The 14,821-nt window shown below is 44.6% G+C and overlaps 2 protein-coding genes across 8 annotated transcripts in view; one reads left to right on the top strand and one right to left on the bottom strand.

Moving 5' to 3' along the window:
- LOC142937998 (abnormal spindle-like microcephaly-associated protein homolog) overlaps positions 1-3,800 on the bottom strand; it is a 34,891-nt gene extending 31,091 nt beyond the window's left edge. The window contains 2 exon segments of the mRNA XM_076081173.1: positions 1,499-1,776; positions 3,152-3,800. The gene's annotated coding sequence lies outside the window, so the exon portion shown is untranslated.
- Positions 85-13,960, top strand: dek (DEK proto-oncogene). 7 transcript variants are annotated; one of them, XM_076081170.1, is made up of 15 exons: positions 85-167; positions 1,549-1,681; positions 2,436-2,534; positions 2,644-2,866; positions 2,954-2,989; positions 3,079-3,208; positions 3,365-3,528; positions 3,619-3,805; positions 4,844-5,002; positions 5,100-5,420; positions 7,100-7,258; positions 11,378-11,462; positions 11,785-11,927; positions 12,139-12,207; positions 13,590-13,960. In XM_076081170.1, the coding sequence occupies exons 1-15, from the start codon at positions 123-125 to the stop codon at positions 13,599-13,601; spliced, it is 1,965 nt and encodes a 654-aa protein (XP_075937285.1). In that variant the 5' UTR covers positions 85-122; the 3' UTR covers positions 13,602-13,960. The 7 variants fall into 7 exon arrangements, with proteins under 7 accessions (XP_075937285.1, XP_075937281.1, XP_075937283.1 ...); XM_076081166.1 differs by having other exon boundaries at positions 2,439-2,534; positions 3,365-3,805; XM_076081168.1 differs by having other exon boundaries at positions 2,644-2,753; positions 2,895-2,989; positions 3,365-3,805.
- The last annotated feature ends 861 nt before the right edge of the window (positions 13,961-14,821 follow it).

Below are 14,821 nucleotides of genomic sequence, written 5' to 3'. Positions count from 1 at the left end.
ATAAAACATAAAATCTAACATGAAGAAGAAGAAGATATACATCATCGGTCCTTCATCCAATCAGTGGAGTCGGCGCCGCATTAGTCCCCGCCCCCCAGAGAAACCGCCATCATGAAGTTAGAATGAGGAAAGTGACAGATGAACACAGCCCGCTGCTCCACTACGAGGTAAACTTTTCATAGCTTCTCAGCTAACGCGAGCTAAGTGACAGTTTGAACATGTTGGGACCTTTTTGAGGAGTTTGTTGCCGCGCAATGTAAACGGTTCATATCGTTATTACTCTCTTAGCCGCGCGCTTAAATTATAGTGCGCCTCTATGCTGAGATTCACGGTAAACGCATTCAAACGGCACAGATCGGGAGCGAGCGAAGGACTTTGGAAAATTAGCGGAAAGATTAACGTGAGACAACATCCTGTTTTCAAAATAAGATGTCAACTAAGCGTATATACAAATTTTATATGTGGAAATAATAAATTAATTATATTCACATTAAATGTAAAACCTGTTACCTACATCTCGTGAGTTAAAGGGAAATTATTATTAAATTATATTAAATTATATAATATCATACAAGCAGCCCTCAAATCAAATAATATACACGTCATCCACAATTCAGTTGTATTTTCCCTTTAACACACGAGCTGCAGGTAACATGTTTTATACTTAATGTGAATATAATGAATTTTCTCTTATTTCCATTTATGCAAAATGTTTATACACTTTGTTGTCATCTCATTTTGAAAACCGGATGTTGTCCCACGTCTGAAATCCGGATGTTGTCACGTTAATCTTTCCGCTAACTTTGCAAAGTGTCCTTCTATCGCTCCCGATCTGTTCCGTTTGAATGTGTTTACCGTGAATTTCAGCATAGAGGCGCACTAAAATATAAGTGTCTGTTGAGTTGAGCGCATTGTAGCTAACGGCGGTGTTAGCAGGCAGTAGCTAGCTGTGTGGACGAGCAAACACTGAGCTTTGTTTTGTTTGAGGACACAATAGTTAATAAAGGTTAACTTAAAGCATCAGACATCATTAATGAATCTGTCGTTTTAAAGCACTAGAGCTCCTTCCGGGTCAAACTTCATAGAAATAACACATTACGAGAAGATTACATTACGGGTCAGCATGCATCTTATGAGTCAGACTATATGAACTAAAGAGCATTAATGAGTTTTGAGAGACCTCACCCAAGATGCATATTCATCAATCCTGCAGGTTCAATAATACAGATCCTGCAGCTTTGTGACGAAGCGTCTCATTCAAGTGTGTGGGGATGTTTTACTTTAACTTATTCAGCTAAATGAATACAGACCCTTGAATGTAAGACTTTACTCACATAGATTAAGATTTATTTCTTCATAAAAGACTCCATGAACACGTCATTTGACGTGTGTGTGTGTGTGTGTGTGTGTGTGTGTGTGTGTGTGTGTGTGTGTGTGTGTGTGTGTGTGTGTGTGTGTGTGTGTGTGTGTGCGTGTGTGTGTGTGATGCATTCATTACCAGACCAGCATGGAGGGATCGCGGTGACGTGTCCGTCTTTCTCCCGATAGGACGGATCGATACTCGGACACACTGAGGCAGCGATGGACAGCTCTGCGGCTTCAGAGGAGGAAGTGGAAGAGCAGCAGGAGACGTCACAGGAGGACCAGTCGAGTCCCAACAAGAGCAGCTCCAAGACATCTGGTAGAGTCAAGGAGAGGGTTCACTTCCTCTGTTGCTCCTTCAGTCACAGACGACTAAACACCCGACTATGACGAACCCATCTGTGATGGAGAAACCTGTAAAACCACACACACACACGCACACACACACACACACACACACACACTCCGTTCATGCAGGGTGCGGTCACCTGTTGACGCATTCAGTTTATTGAAGAGCAGGTTCCTCACCTGTGAATAAGTGGGTGTGTATTATGTCTTTGTGTTTTAATGTCACACAACGTGTCAACACTCATTGGTTCATAAGACAACAGAGAAACAGCTGCAGTGGACAAACATTTCATTCAGTTCACGTTATTTCACCGCTCGGTCTTCAACACAACATTCTGTTTTTCACAGTTATCAGCCAAAATAAATCAGCATGAATGGAGGTTATTTTATTAAAGAGTACGTCTCGTGTGTCTTATATAGGACAGTAAAACACAAGGTGCACCTCCTTCTCAATTCACTCAGTTGATTAACGTCTTTCTAGACTTCTGATCATTCAAATTTTTGTAAAATAATCAAAGAAATTCAACTTGTGTTTTTTCTTTTTAATGATTGATGACATAACTGTTGTTCTGCACTAAAGTCATGTTCTAGTTCTCTAGTTCTACTCATGATGGCTCTGTTTCATAGAGGAGCAGGACTTTTATTTTGTAGAGAAAGTCAAGACCTCAGAGAGACGAATATAAGGGAGACAAAATGAGCTGATTTCTTCGTCTCTGTCGTTGCAGCAGCAGGCGACATCGTTGAGGGTAAGCGGGCAAAGAAGACGGTCGAGAGGCTCGATTTGCAGGCTCCGAAGCCGAAAGAGAAGCTCAGGATTGGAGACGGTCAATATTGAACCTTTTATTTTGAAGCATCTCGTAGCTGGATACGAGTGTTGATTATTTAACCATAATGTGGACGTGTGTTAAGTGTGTCTGCTTGTTTTGTCTTCAGGTAGTGGAGATAAACTGGGAGACATTCCACGCACCGGTCACCAGATCACCAAGATGAAGGCGGCCAACCTGAGACCTCTACACGCCATCCTGTTCGACAGGCCGGGGAAGGTACCAACATCTGGATGGTTTAACATGAACAGACTGTTCAGTGATGCAGTCTGTGTTATCGTCAGAGATGCTCCTTCCTTTAGGGGCGTTGAGTTACCAGGTCTACCGTTGTGGTGAGTTTAACGTTTAACGTTTCCTCAGATGACCATGCTGAAGAAGAACCTGCGTCTGTTTAACGGCTTTCCTTTTGACGCTGACAGCGAACATTACACCAAGAAACGAGAGAAACTCCTCAAGTACGTTTGTGTTCTTCTTCAACAAGACAAAGATACACAGACACACACCCATAATTAAGAACATGCATGTTGTCTTTCGTTGACTGCAGGAACTCTCACTTTACGAACCCCAAACTGAAAGTGGTCTGTGGAGTTCTGGACCTGGAGAAGAAAGGAACTCACTCTGATCTGGTCGACAGGATCCTGACGTTCCTCATCGCACCGAGAAACAGCGGGAAGGTGAGCGGAGAGTTCGGTGGTTCAAACTTAAACTTGAGTTCAAGAGAGCAGCCGAGCAGTCACGGTAGGACATCTTGACATCATGACTGTTGTCAGAGGAGATATCATATATTGACGTGTGAGACCCTGAAGTTAACCTCTCCTCTCCTTCGGCAGCGTCTCCATGTGAAGAAGAAGAGGAAATCAAAGAAGAAGCTGTCGGGCGACGACTCGCAGTTCAACGCCAAGAAGAAGAGCAAACCCAAACCCAGCAGCTCCTCGCCCAGCCCCAAGAAGTCCAAAGCAGGAAGCAAGTCCAAAGCAGGAAGCAAGTCCAAAGCAGGAAGCAAGTCCAAAGCAGGAAGCAAGTCCAAAGCAAGAAGCAAGTCCAAAGCAGGAAGCAAGTCCAAAGCAGGAAGCAAGTCCAAAGCCATCGTCATGGACTCCAGCAGCGAGGAAGAAGAGGAAGAAGAGAAGGCAGGGGGGGCTTCGGCGGAGGCCGAGGGATCGGATGCGGAGGACAAACCGTCGGAGAAAGAGGAGGACCGGTCTCACAAGGAGGAGGAGTCTGTAGACAAGGAAGAAGAAGAAGAGGAGGAGGAGGAAGAAGATGAGGAGGTGAGGTTGTCTAGGCTGAGCACGACATCTTTCTGGTAAATCTCCAAATAAATCAACTGGAGCAGAAATGATGAAGAATCGATTAGTCGATCAACAGAATATATAAATTATTACTGAACACTAAACTCTCCAGCGGGATTGAAAAGCGTTTTATTTAAACAATCGGCAAAAGTTTATCGGAGCCAGAAGCTGTTTAAACAGATGTTATCGACGGACTTTCGACTTTCCAACTGTCCCTGAACGCATCATGTTTGACGAACGCTTCCGACAGAAAAAGCAACAAAATTTAAAGTTTTCAAACGGTGATATTTCATCAAAATACGTTTATTCTACATTTCTTACTTTATAAATGTTTCCCCAAATGTAACTACAGACGAGTATCGTTAGGATTTCATTGATACTCTTATCGGTTATTTTTGATTGTTTTGTGAGAAAAAAAGTCATTTCATTTAAAAAATAATCAACATTTCTTTATTATTATTGTTTGTAAACTGAGAGAGAGAAGCACAGACAGAGGGCTGATAAAGTACAGACAAAGCACAGACAGGCGGCTGACAAAGCACAGACAGGCGGCTGACACAGTACAGACAAAGCACAGAGGGCTGACAAAGCAGACAGAGGGCTGACACAATACAGACAAAGCACAGACAGAGGGCTGACAAAGCACAGACAGGCGGCTGACACAGTACAGACAAAGCACAGACAGACGGCTGACACAGTACAGACAAAGCACAGACAGACGGCTGACACAGTACAGACAAAGCACAGACAGAGGGCTGACAAAGCACAGACAGAGAGCTGACAAAGTACAGACAGGCGGCTGACACAGTACAGACAAAGCACAGACAGGTGGCTGACACAGTACAGACAAAGCACAGACAGAGGGCTGGCAAAGCACAGACAGGCGGCTGACAAAGCACAGACAGGCGGCTGAACCGATAACTCGGTGACTAAACAACGAGCTGGTTTTCGTCTCACTTCACTCGGCTTTCATTGCAGTTTTTCTTTTTTAATCCACAAACATTTTCTCTGTTCCAGTCTCCCAAATCAAAGTCCGTCAGAGGGAAGTCTGCTCCCAAGAAAACTGCCCCGGTGAAAAGAGCGAGGACACCAGCGAAGAAGACGGGTCCTCCTAAGAAGAGAGCGAAGAAGGACGTTTCAGACGAGTCGGACGCCGACCGTGAAGCTGACGAGAAGGTGAAACTAAAGATGACTTTGTTCTTTTTAGAGTTGGTTGAACTAGTTCTAACAGACATGTGAGACGCTGAAGTTAACCTCTCCTCTCCTTCGGCAGCGTCTCCCCATGAAGAAGAAGAGGAAATCAAAGAAGAAGCTGTCGGGCGACGACTCGCAGTCCAACACCAGGAAGAAGAGCAAACCCAAACCCAGCAGCTCCTCGCCCAGCCCCAAGAAGTCCAAAGCAGGAAGCAAGTCCAAAGCCATCGTCATGGACTCCAGTAGCGAGGAAGAGAAGGCAGGGGGGGCTTCGGCGGAGGCCGAGAGATCGGATGCGGAGGACAAACCGTCGGAGAAAGAGGAGGACCGGTCTCACAAGGAGGAGGAGTCTGTAGACAAGGAAGAAGAAGAAGAGGAGGAGGAGGAAGAAGATGAGGAGGTGAGGTTGTCTAGGCTGAGCACGACATCTTTCTGGTAAATCTCCAAATAAATCAACTGGAGCAGAAATGATGAAGAATCGATTAGTCGATCAACAGAATATATAAATTATTACTGAACACTAAACTCTCCAGCGGGATTGAAAAGCGTTTTATTTAAACAATCGGCAAAAGTTTATCGGAGCCAGAAGCTGTTTAAACAGATGTTATCGACGGACTTTCGACTTTCCAACTGTCCCTGAACGCATCATGTTTGACGAACGCTTCCGACAGAAAAAGCAACAAAATTTAAAGTTTTCAAACGGTGATATTTCATCAAAATACGTTTATTCTACATTTCTTACTTTATAAATGTTTCCCCAAATGTAACTACAGACGAGTATCGTTAGGATTTCATTGATACTCTTATCGGTTATTTTTGATTGTTTTGTGAGAAAAAAAGTCATTTAATTTAAAAAATAATCAACATTTCTTTATTATTATTGTTTGTAAACTGAGAGAGAGAAGCACAGACAGAGGGCTGACAAAGTACAGACAAAGCACAGACAGAGGGCTGATAAAGTACAGACAAAGCACAGACAGAGGGCTGATAAAGTACAGACAAAGCACAGACAGAGGGCTGATAAAGTACAGACAAAGCACAGACAGGCGGCTGACACAGTACAGACAAAGCACAGACAGAGGGCTGACACAGTACAGACAAAGCACAGACAGGGCTGACACAGTACAGACAAAGCACAGACAGAGGGCTGACACAGTACAGACAAAGCACAGACAGAGGGCTGACACAGTACAGACAAAGCACAGACAGACGGCTGACACAGTACAGACAAAGCACAGACAGAGGGCTGACACAGTACAGACAAAGCACAGAGGGCTGACAAAGCAGACAGAGGGCTGACACAGTACAGACAAAGCACAGACAGAGGGCTGACAAAGCACAGACAGGCGGCTGACACAGTACAGACAGCACAGACAGACGGCTGACACAGTACAGACAAAGCACAGACAGACGGCTGACACAGTACAGACAGAGGGCTGACAAAGCACAGACAGAGAGCTGACAAAGTACAGACAGGCGGCTGACACTACAGACAAAGCACAGACAGGTGGCTGACACAGTACAGACAGAGGGCTGACAAAGCACAGACAGAGAGCTGACAAAGTACAGACAGGCGGCTGACACTACAGACAAAGTACAGACAGACGGCTGACACAGTACAGACAGGTGGCTGACACAGTACAGACAAAGCACAGACAGAGGGCTGGCAAAGCACAGACAGGCGGCTGACAAAGCACAGACAAAGCACAGACAGGCGGCTGACACAGTACAGACAAAGCACAGACAGACGGCTGACACAGTACAGACAAAGCACAGACAGACGGCTGACACAGTACAGACAAAGCACAGACAGAGGGCTGACAAAGCACAGACAGAGAGCTGACAAAGTACAGACAGGCGGCTGACACAGTACAGACAAAGCACAGACAGGTGGCTGACACAGTACAGACAAAGCACAGACAGAGGGCTGGCAAAGCACAGACAGGCGGCTGACAAAGCACAGACAGGCGGCTGAACCGATAACTCGGTGACTAAACAACGAGCTGGTTTTCGTCTCACTTCACTCGGCTTTCATTGCAGTTTTTCTTTTTTAATCCACAAACATTTTCTCTGTTCCAGTCTCCCAAATCAAAGTCCGTCAGAGGGAAGTCTGCTCCCAAGAAAACTGCCCCGGTGAAAAGAGCGAGGACACCAGCGAAGAAGACGGGTCCTCCTAAGAAGAGAGCGAAGAAGGACGTTTCAGACGAGTCGGACGCCGACCGTGAAGCTGACGAGAAGGTGAAACTAAAGATGACGGTTTTAAAAAGGTCACGTGACATGTTTTCATTGAATGACTTCATTACATTCTGTATTTGCTGCAGCTTCTTCTTGCTGCTACAACTGAGTTTTCCTCTAGTCCTTTAAAGTCACTGTGAGGAACTTCTAACTGGTCCTGAACCAGTCTCAGTGTAGTCCTGATCCTCTATATCACTGGTCGCCAACCCGTCGATCTCGGAGACTTTCCCTGTCGCTCTCCAAAATAAAATAAAAATAAATTCAGAAACACATTGGGCCTCATTCTCGAACATTTTCTGAAATGTTTTCTTACGGACTTCGGAAGACCAACGTCAGAGAAGATCTCCGCCTGAAAATGGGTTCTTACACAGCCGAAGTGTTCTCAGTTGTGCTCCCCGAATGAGGATTCTTAAATTGAACGCGCGTTCTCGTGCACCTGGATTTGCATACAGAAATGCCCCGCCAGCTCCTTATACGGGCATGCAACTGAAGAGACGTGTGCACAATCGACAGACTCCACAGGCAACGCGAAAGCAACTTCAGACTGATTAAAATCACGTCAAAGCGGAAAGCGAGCACCGGTCGAGTAAACTGAGACCTAACTCCACCGGTGCAGAGACTGTTGCAGAATGTAGATGAGTCCATTCTATTCCACTGGGGCGATATCCACGCGATTGAGTTTAGTGCTTATTTATTTATTCACTTACATTTGCAGTGTTCGTGTTGTGCTTTTGTTTATTTTATGATATCACGATGCCTCGTAGAATCATGACTATAATCCAAATGTGTTAATATTCTCGTATTTATTATTATTATAATTATTTAAATCCGAGGATGTCTGTAGAGTTGATGTGAACGTAATCACCAACGATTTCTCACAAATTCAGCCCTTCCCACTAAATGCCCCTTCTAACACGGAGCGGCCCCGTGGGGCATCGAGTGTATTTTTGAGGAATTGCATTTAAGAAAACTCTGGGCGATTTACGACTGCTATTTAGCGTTCTGAAATTCTGGTCTAAGTTCAGAACAAATCCCAGATGAGAAAACTTTCATGAATGCCAAATTTGTCCCGAAAACCGCGTCGGTGGAGTTCAGAAGAAATGTTTTCCTAACTTCTTCTTAACTGCGTTCGAGAATGAGGCCCATTATGCCTGATTGACATTCGCAAACGTCGTCACCATGGTGATAGCACCCTGATAGCAGTCGACTCAGGGGCGGATACGGATCCGCCCCTGAGTCGACTGCTATCAGTTGTTGGCAGTTAGCGAGCATGGCGGAGGCTCCACGAAAGAAGGCGAAAACCTACCATTTCCATCCAGAATGGGAGGAGGAATTTATTTTTACTTTGGTAAAAGACAAGTGTGTGTGTGTGTGTGTGTATGTTGTGCCACCAGTCATAGGCACTGTCTAAGCGAGGGAATTTGGAGCGGCACCACAACACTAACCACCAGAAATTCAAAGACGGCTATCCACCAAAGAGCGCAATCCGCGCCAAGAAAGTTCAAGAGCTGAAAGTGGAGTTGAAGGCTCAGCAGTCGCTTTTCACAAAACCCACTTCTCAAAATAAGGCTGCAACTGAAGCGTCATTTCGTGTTAGCCACCTTTTGGCTAAACACAAGAAGCCTTTTACAGATGGGGATTTATTTAAGGAAGCAATGGCCGTCACCGCAGAGACTGTTTGCAGCAACTTCAAAAACAAAGAGGACATTTTAGCCGCATTCCGTGCTGTACGGCTTGGTCCTGCAACAGTGACACGAAGGTCGAGTTACTGTCAGAGGACGTTGGTCAACAGGTGTTGAAGGACTTGTCACTCAGCAGTTTGATGAATCGCTGGATGTAATGGACACAGCTCAGCTTGTTGTATTTGTCAGAATGGCTTCCCAGGACTTTACAACAAAGGAGGACTTCCTCACTCTTCTCCATTTAAAGCAGAGAACGAGAGGTGAGGATATTTACAATGTGTTTAAAAGCTATGTCCGTGAAAATAACATCCCCATTCATAAACTGGTGGCAATCACTACTGATGGGGCACCGGCAATGTGCGGTGTGCACGCTGGTTTTATAGCACTGTGCCGTAATGATCCGGATTTCCCCGACTTCATGAAGTATCACTGTGTGATTCATCAGCAAGCCTTGGCTGGGAAAGTTGTGGACTTTTCTCATGTAATGACACTGGTGGTCAAAGTGGTAAACTCGATTTGAGCAAAAGCGCTTCAGCATCGCTTATTCAAGGCGTAATTGGATGAGCTCGATTCCGCGTATGGAGACCTGCTTCTGCATGCTGATGTCCGGTGGTTGAGTCGCGACAAAGTGCTGCAGCGATTTGTTGACTTGCTGCCTGAGATAAAGGTGTTTCTGTCGAAAAGGAACGAGGAGCACGAGGAACTCTCAGATGATGCGTGGCTACTGGACCTGGGGTTTCTGACAGACCTAACGGCAAAACTGAACTCACTCAACAACGAGCTCCAGGGAAAAGACCGGCACCTGCCCCACATGACAAGCGCAGTGAATGCGTTCAAGGCCAAACTCTGTGTCTGGACCACACATCTTAAGAAAGGGAGGCTGACACACTTTACCAACCTGGAGAAAATGTCACAGTCCATCAAAGACAATGATGATTTTCACCCTGAGCAGGACTGTGTGCACCTGGACAAACTGGCAGCAGAGTTCAGTCGACGTTTTGGTGAGTTAGACGTCATGGAGGATATTGCTGCATTTGATTCAAACCCATTCCTGCCTATTGATACAGAGGAGGTTGCAGCCAAATTCCAGAAAGCATTTGCTTTGCCAGGTGGAGTGGACATGGAGATGGTTGATATGCAAAATGACATAGAGCTGAAGGCAGGTCAAGGGACAGTGACTTTTGAGGACTTGTCAGCAGAGAGAAGTTTCCTCTCCTCAGCGCTTGTCCACTAAAAGTGAGTGCCTACTTTGGATCAACTTACCTCTGTGAAATGGCATTTTCACAGATGAAAATCACCAAATCAAAGTACAGGAGCCGGCTTACTGACAGACACCTCACAGACTGCCTCAGACTGGCTGTGCTTATGAGCCGAACTACAAGGCACTCAGACGGTGTTCAGTCACAGCCGTCACACTGACTTGAGTCACATGACTTCTGATGGCATTGTGATGGGACACAGAGCTGAACTGCACTTACATTAGTTGCACTGACTGAGACTTTTGTCAGTGTTGTAACTTCAGTTGTTAAATACAACAGTTAATATTAGTAGTTCATCCAGCCTGCTCATTGCAGATGTGTTTTTTCTTGTTCATATTGTGTGCGGTTAACAAATAATTTCCTTTTTATGTTGCACTGAAATTAAGTTATTTAGTGTGTTCTTGGTCTCAATTTGAAAGCTGGACCAAAGTGTTTGATTTCATTCAATTACAATTAGGCCAAATAAAAAGCCTCACGTTGTAAGTACAGTCTGGACAGTCTTCTTCTCTCAACGCCTCAATAGGAGGATCTTGCCTGTCGCCAAGGCAGAGGTCAGGGATCTTTGGCTTAAAAAGGTTGGTGACCACTGGTCTATATGAACCAGTCTCGGTGTAGTCCTGATCCTGTATATGAACCAGTCTCAGTGTAGTCCTGATCCTCTATCAGACCTCCATCAGTACAGAGACCATCAGAGAGAAGATGGTCTGTTTCTATAGAGTTATTCTTAATGCTCGTCATCGGAGCCACCGGGTCGGATTCTGGTGAAACCAGATGAACTCATGCAGGTTCACCAGAAACTCCTTCAGCTCAGACTCCAGCAGAGACCGGTCCACCGTGGACAGACCCAGATCCTCCAGCAGAGACCGGTCCACCGTGGACAGACCCAGATCCTCCAGCAGAGACCGGTCCACCGTGGACAGACCCAGATCCGGAGGGAGGAGGAGAGCTCAGCTCCCGGCGTCCAGGACTGAGAGGGGCAGACTGTCAGACCTGCTGCAGTACAATGAGAGGTTTTCTAAAGAGACTCTGGTGCTCAGAGACACGACCACTTTAGTCCACAGGGGGCGCCAGAACCAACACTACATGAACGCTCCTCACAGTAACTTCAAAGCTTTGTTTGTCTCTCAGAAGTCTTGTGATGTTGTTGAGCTGATGTGTTTTTATTTTTTATTATTTTACAGCCCAAAAAGAAGAAACCGGCTCCGGCCAAACCTGCCGCCAAAACCAAGAAGGCCGACAGCAACAGCAAGACCAACACAAACACAGGTGAGGTCATCAGGACGGTTAGCTTCACGAGCGCTGATTGAGCATCATGTGACCACAACAAGTGAGTGACCGTCACCATTTGTCTGACTTCAAATGGGAAATACTAAAACATAAGACAACAGATTATTATTATTATTAATTTATACATATATATTTTTTGTATTTATATATTTATCATATTTCATGTTAATGGATTTGTAACCTGTGTTTAAGAATGTGGTCTTCTGCCCATTGTGTGGTGAGTTTAAGACCCTGGAGAAGCTCAGGAGGTTTTAAACCCCCCCCCCCCACCCCCCCTCTGTTTGTGTCTCTCGTCCTGCAGCAGACAACAGTTCAGACGAGGACGAGTCACTCATCAAGATGATCGAGAAGTCTCCGAGTGACGAGCAGCTGAAGGAGACGGTGAAGAGTCTGCTGAAGGAGGTCGGCCTGAAGGAGACGACCATGAAGAGGATCTGTCAGAGGGTAGAGAGAGAGAGAGAGAGAGAGAGAGAGGAGAGAGAGAGAGAGAGAGAGAGAGAGAGAGAGAGAGAGAGAGAGAGAGAGAGAGAGAGAGAGAAGAGAGAGAGAGAGAGAGAGAGAGAGAGAGAGAGAGAGAGAGAGAGAGAGAGAGAGAGAGAGAGAGTTATTCCATCATATTGTGTTTTATAATCTTAATCATTTGTTGTGATTTTAGGTGTTTGACACATACCCAGACCACGACCTGAGCAGCAAGAAGGACTACATCAAACACACCGTCAAATCTGTGAGCGCACACACACACACACACTCTAATGTATGTGTGCTAGTATAATGTGGTTAGAGCTCGTGTTAGGAAGTTAAACAGCTCATAATTCATCTCTAATATCTGTTTTATATTCATAAACATCTTCTTCAAACTACTGGATTCATTCAAGTTTATCACCAAAACTACATTTTACAGATGACATGTGAACTTTATTTACACTGTGATGGTTAACATTCAACTTTATTTACACTGTGATGGTTAACATTCAACTTTATTTACACTGTGATGGTTAACATTCAACTTTATTTACACTGTGATGGTTAACATTCAACTTTATTTACACTGTGATGGTTAACATTCAACTTTATTTACACTGTGATGGTTAACATTCAACTTTATTTACACTGTGATAGTTAACTGTAAAACTTTATTTACACTGTGATGGTTAACATTAAACTTTATTGACACTATGATGGTTAATGATAAACAGTACGGATCAATTACAAAAACTTGGATCGTTGGTCGGATGAAACGAGACCTTTTTTCAATCTCTAGCTTTAGGAAACTGATTAGTTACATGATGAGAAAAAAAATTGAATACATAGATAAAGACAATTCTATTTAGTTGCTGTTAAGAAATTGTGCACCAGATTCCTTCTGTTCAGTGTTTAAAGGTCCAAATATCACTGAGTCATGCAGTCCCTGCTGTTCTCCAGCAGAGGGCGCTAAAGCTAAAGGAGAAGAAACAAAGTCACCCTTCAGATAGAAGTGAAGAGAGCAGAAAGTAAAGAGCTGAGTGACGACATTTAACCCAAAAGAATAAATAAGGACTGGAACAACCAATCAGAGGAGAGCTAGTAACGTTAGCAGCACCGCTAATGGCTAACCAATGGAGGTTCACTTCAGTTACATTATGATGCCTTCAGGCTCTGCTCAGTGAACATGAGTACTGGCTGAAGGTACATTATAACATTATCATGATGTGTTCACATGTCATCTGTAAAATGTAGTTTTGGTGATAAACTTGAATAAATCCAGTAGTTTGAAGGAGATGTTTTCATGTTAATATAAAATAGATATTAGAGATGAATTATGAGCTGTTTAACTTCATTAGAAATTAAACATAATGACTATAAAAATATAATCTTTTATTTACTAATCATTTGAATTGTGTTATCATGAAGAAAAAAAACTATAAATTACTAAAAGTAAAAATATAATTTTCAGTATTTTTGATGTTTCACTGACTTCAGAGTTTAAATGATGATTAGTTTGATAAAAACAAGACTCTTAAATATTGTTTTACAACTTTCTGACATTTCATAAAATAAACAACATATTGATTAATTAACAGGGCTGCTGCTGCTGCTGTTATAATTATTATTATTGTTTCCTCACAGATGATCACATGAAGATCTGAAGAAGTTCAACGTCTCACAAAACAAAACCTTCTTTTCATTAGTTTCATACAGTTTTCTACATTGTTCTGTTATTTTTATTATTGTGTATCTTGTGTATAGATTTCAGATTAAAGTTCGTCGTCAACAAGTTTTAACGTTTTCTGGCAGATTTATGAAAAAAAGACGTTTTCCAGAAGCTCAGATGTAGTTTTTCTTTGTGTGAAAGTCTTTGTTTAGATTTGTACATAATGTTTCTAATTAGCTGAAACTATTTTTGATTAACTCATTATGTTGTTTGTCTCTTTCAAACATTAAAGGAAATGTGTTGAATAATTAACTGATGAATAAAAGAACCTTTTTTTTTATCTGAATTGTCTCGACGTGGTTTCACTTTTCTCTTCCTGCGAAAACAGACGACCCAAAAATTAATTTAATGAAACTACGACGGAGAGGAGAGGAGAGGAGGAGAGGAGACGAGAGGAGAGGAGGAGACGAGACGAGAGGAGAGGAGGAGGAGGAGAGGAGAGGAGAGGAGGAGACGAGACGAGAGGAGAGGAGGAGACGAGAGGAGAGGAGAGGAGGAGGAGGAGAGGAGAGGAGGAGAGGAGACGAGAGGAGAGGAGAGGAGGAGGAGGAGAGGAGAGGAGAGGAGGAGACGAGACGAGAGGAGAGGAGGAGAGGAGAGGAGAGGAGGAGGAGGAGAGGAGAGGAGGAGAGGAGACGAGAGGAGAGGAGGAGACGAGACGAGAGGAGAGGAGGAGACGAGAGGAGAGGAGGAGACGAGGAGAGGAGGAGACGAGACGAGGAGGAGACGAGGAGAGGAGGAGACGAGAGGAGGAGGAGGAGAGGAGAGGAGGAGACGAGAGGAGAGGAGGAGGAGACGAGAGGAGAGAGTAGAGGAGAGGAGGGACGAGAGGAGAGGAGAGAGTAGAGGAGAGGAGGAGACGAGAGGAGTGACGAGAGGAGAGGAGAGGAGAGGAGAGGAGGAGACGAGAGGAGGGACGAGAGGAGAGGAGAGGAGGGACAAGAGGAGAGGAGAGAGTAGAGGAGAGGAGGAGACGAGAGGAGGGACGAGAGGAGAGGAGAGGAGACGAGAGGAGAGGAGGAGACGAGACGAGAGGAGAGGAGGAGACGAGGAGAGGAGGAGACGAGACGAGGAGGAGACGAGGAGAGGAGGAGACGAGACGAGGAGGAGACGAGGAGAGGAGGAGACGAGGAGAGGAGGAGACGAG

This window comes from Anarhichas minor, unplaced genomic scaffold (genome assembly GCF_050575085.1).
Source record: "Anarhichas minor isolate MPS153535 unplaced genomic scaffold, ASM5057508v1 ptg000079l, whole genome shotgun sequence".
In the NCBI taxonomy this organism is placed as follows: Eukaryota; Metazoa; Chordata; class Actinopteri; order Perciformes; family Anarhichadidae; genus Anarhichas; species Anarhichas minor.
This window is presented reverse-complemented; position numbering and strand designations above follow the sequence as displayed.

What these genes read in the sequence shown, in the direction of transcription:
- dek (XM_076081165.1), top strand. Translation starts at nt 123, where the DNA reads ATGAGGAAAGTGACAGATGAACACAGCCCGCTGCTCCACTACGAG. An exon ending in ACCGTGAAGCTGACGAGAAG is followed by an intron (nt 5,003 to 5,099) that starts GTGAAACTAAAG and finishes CTCCTTCGGCAG; the next exon opens with CGTCTCCCCATGAAGAAGAA. An exon ending in ACCGTGAAGCTGACGAGAAG is followed by an intron (nt 7,259 to 11,377) that starts GTGAAACTAAAG and finishes ATTATTTTACAG; the next exon opens with CCCAAAAAGAAGAAACCGGC.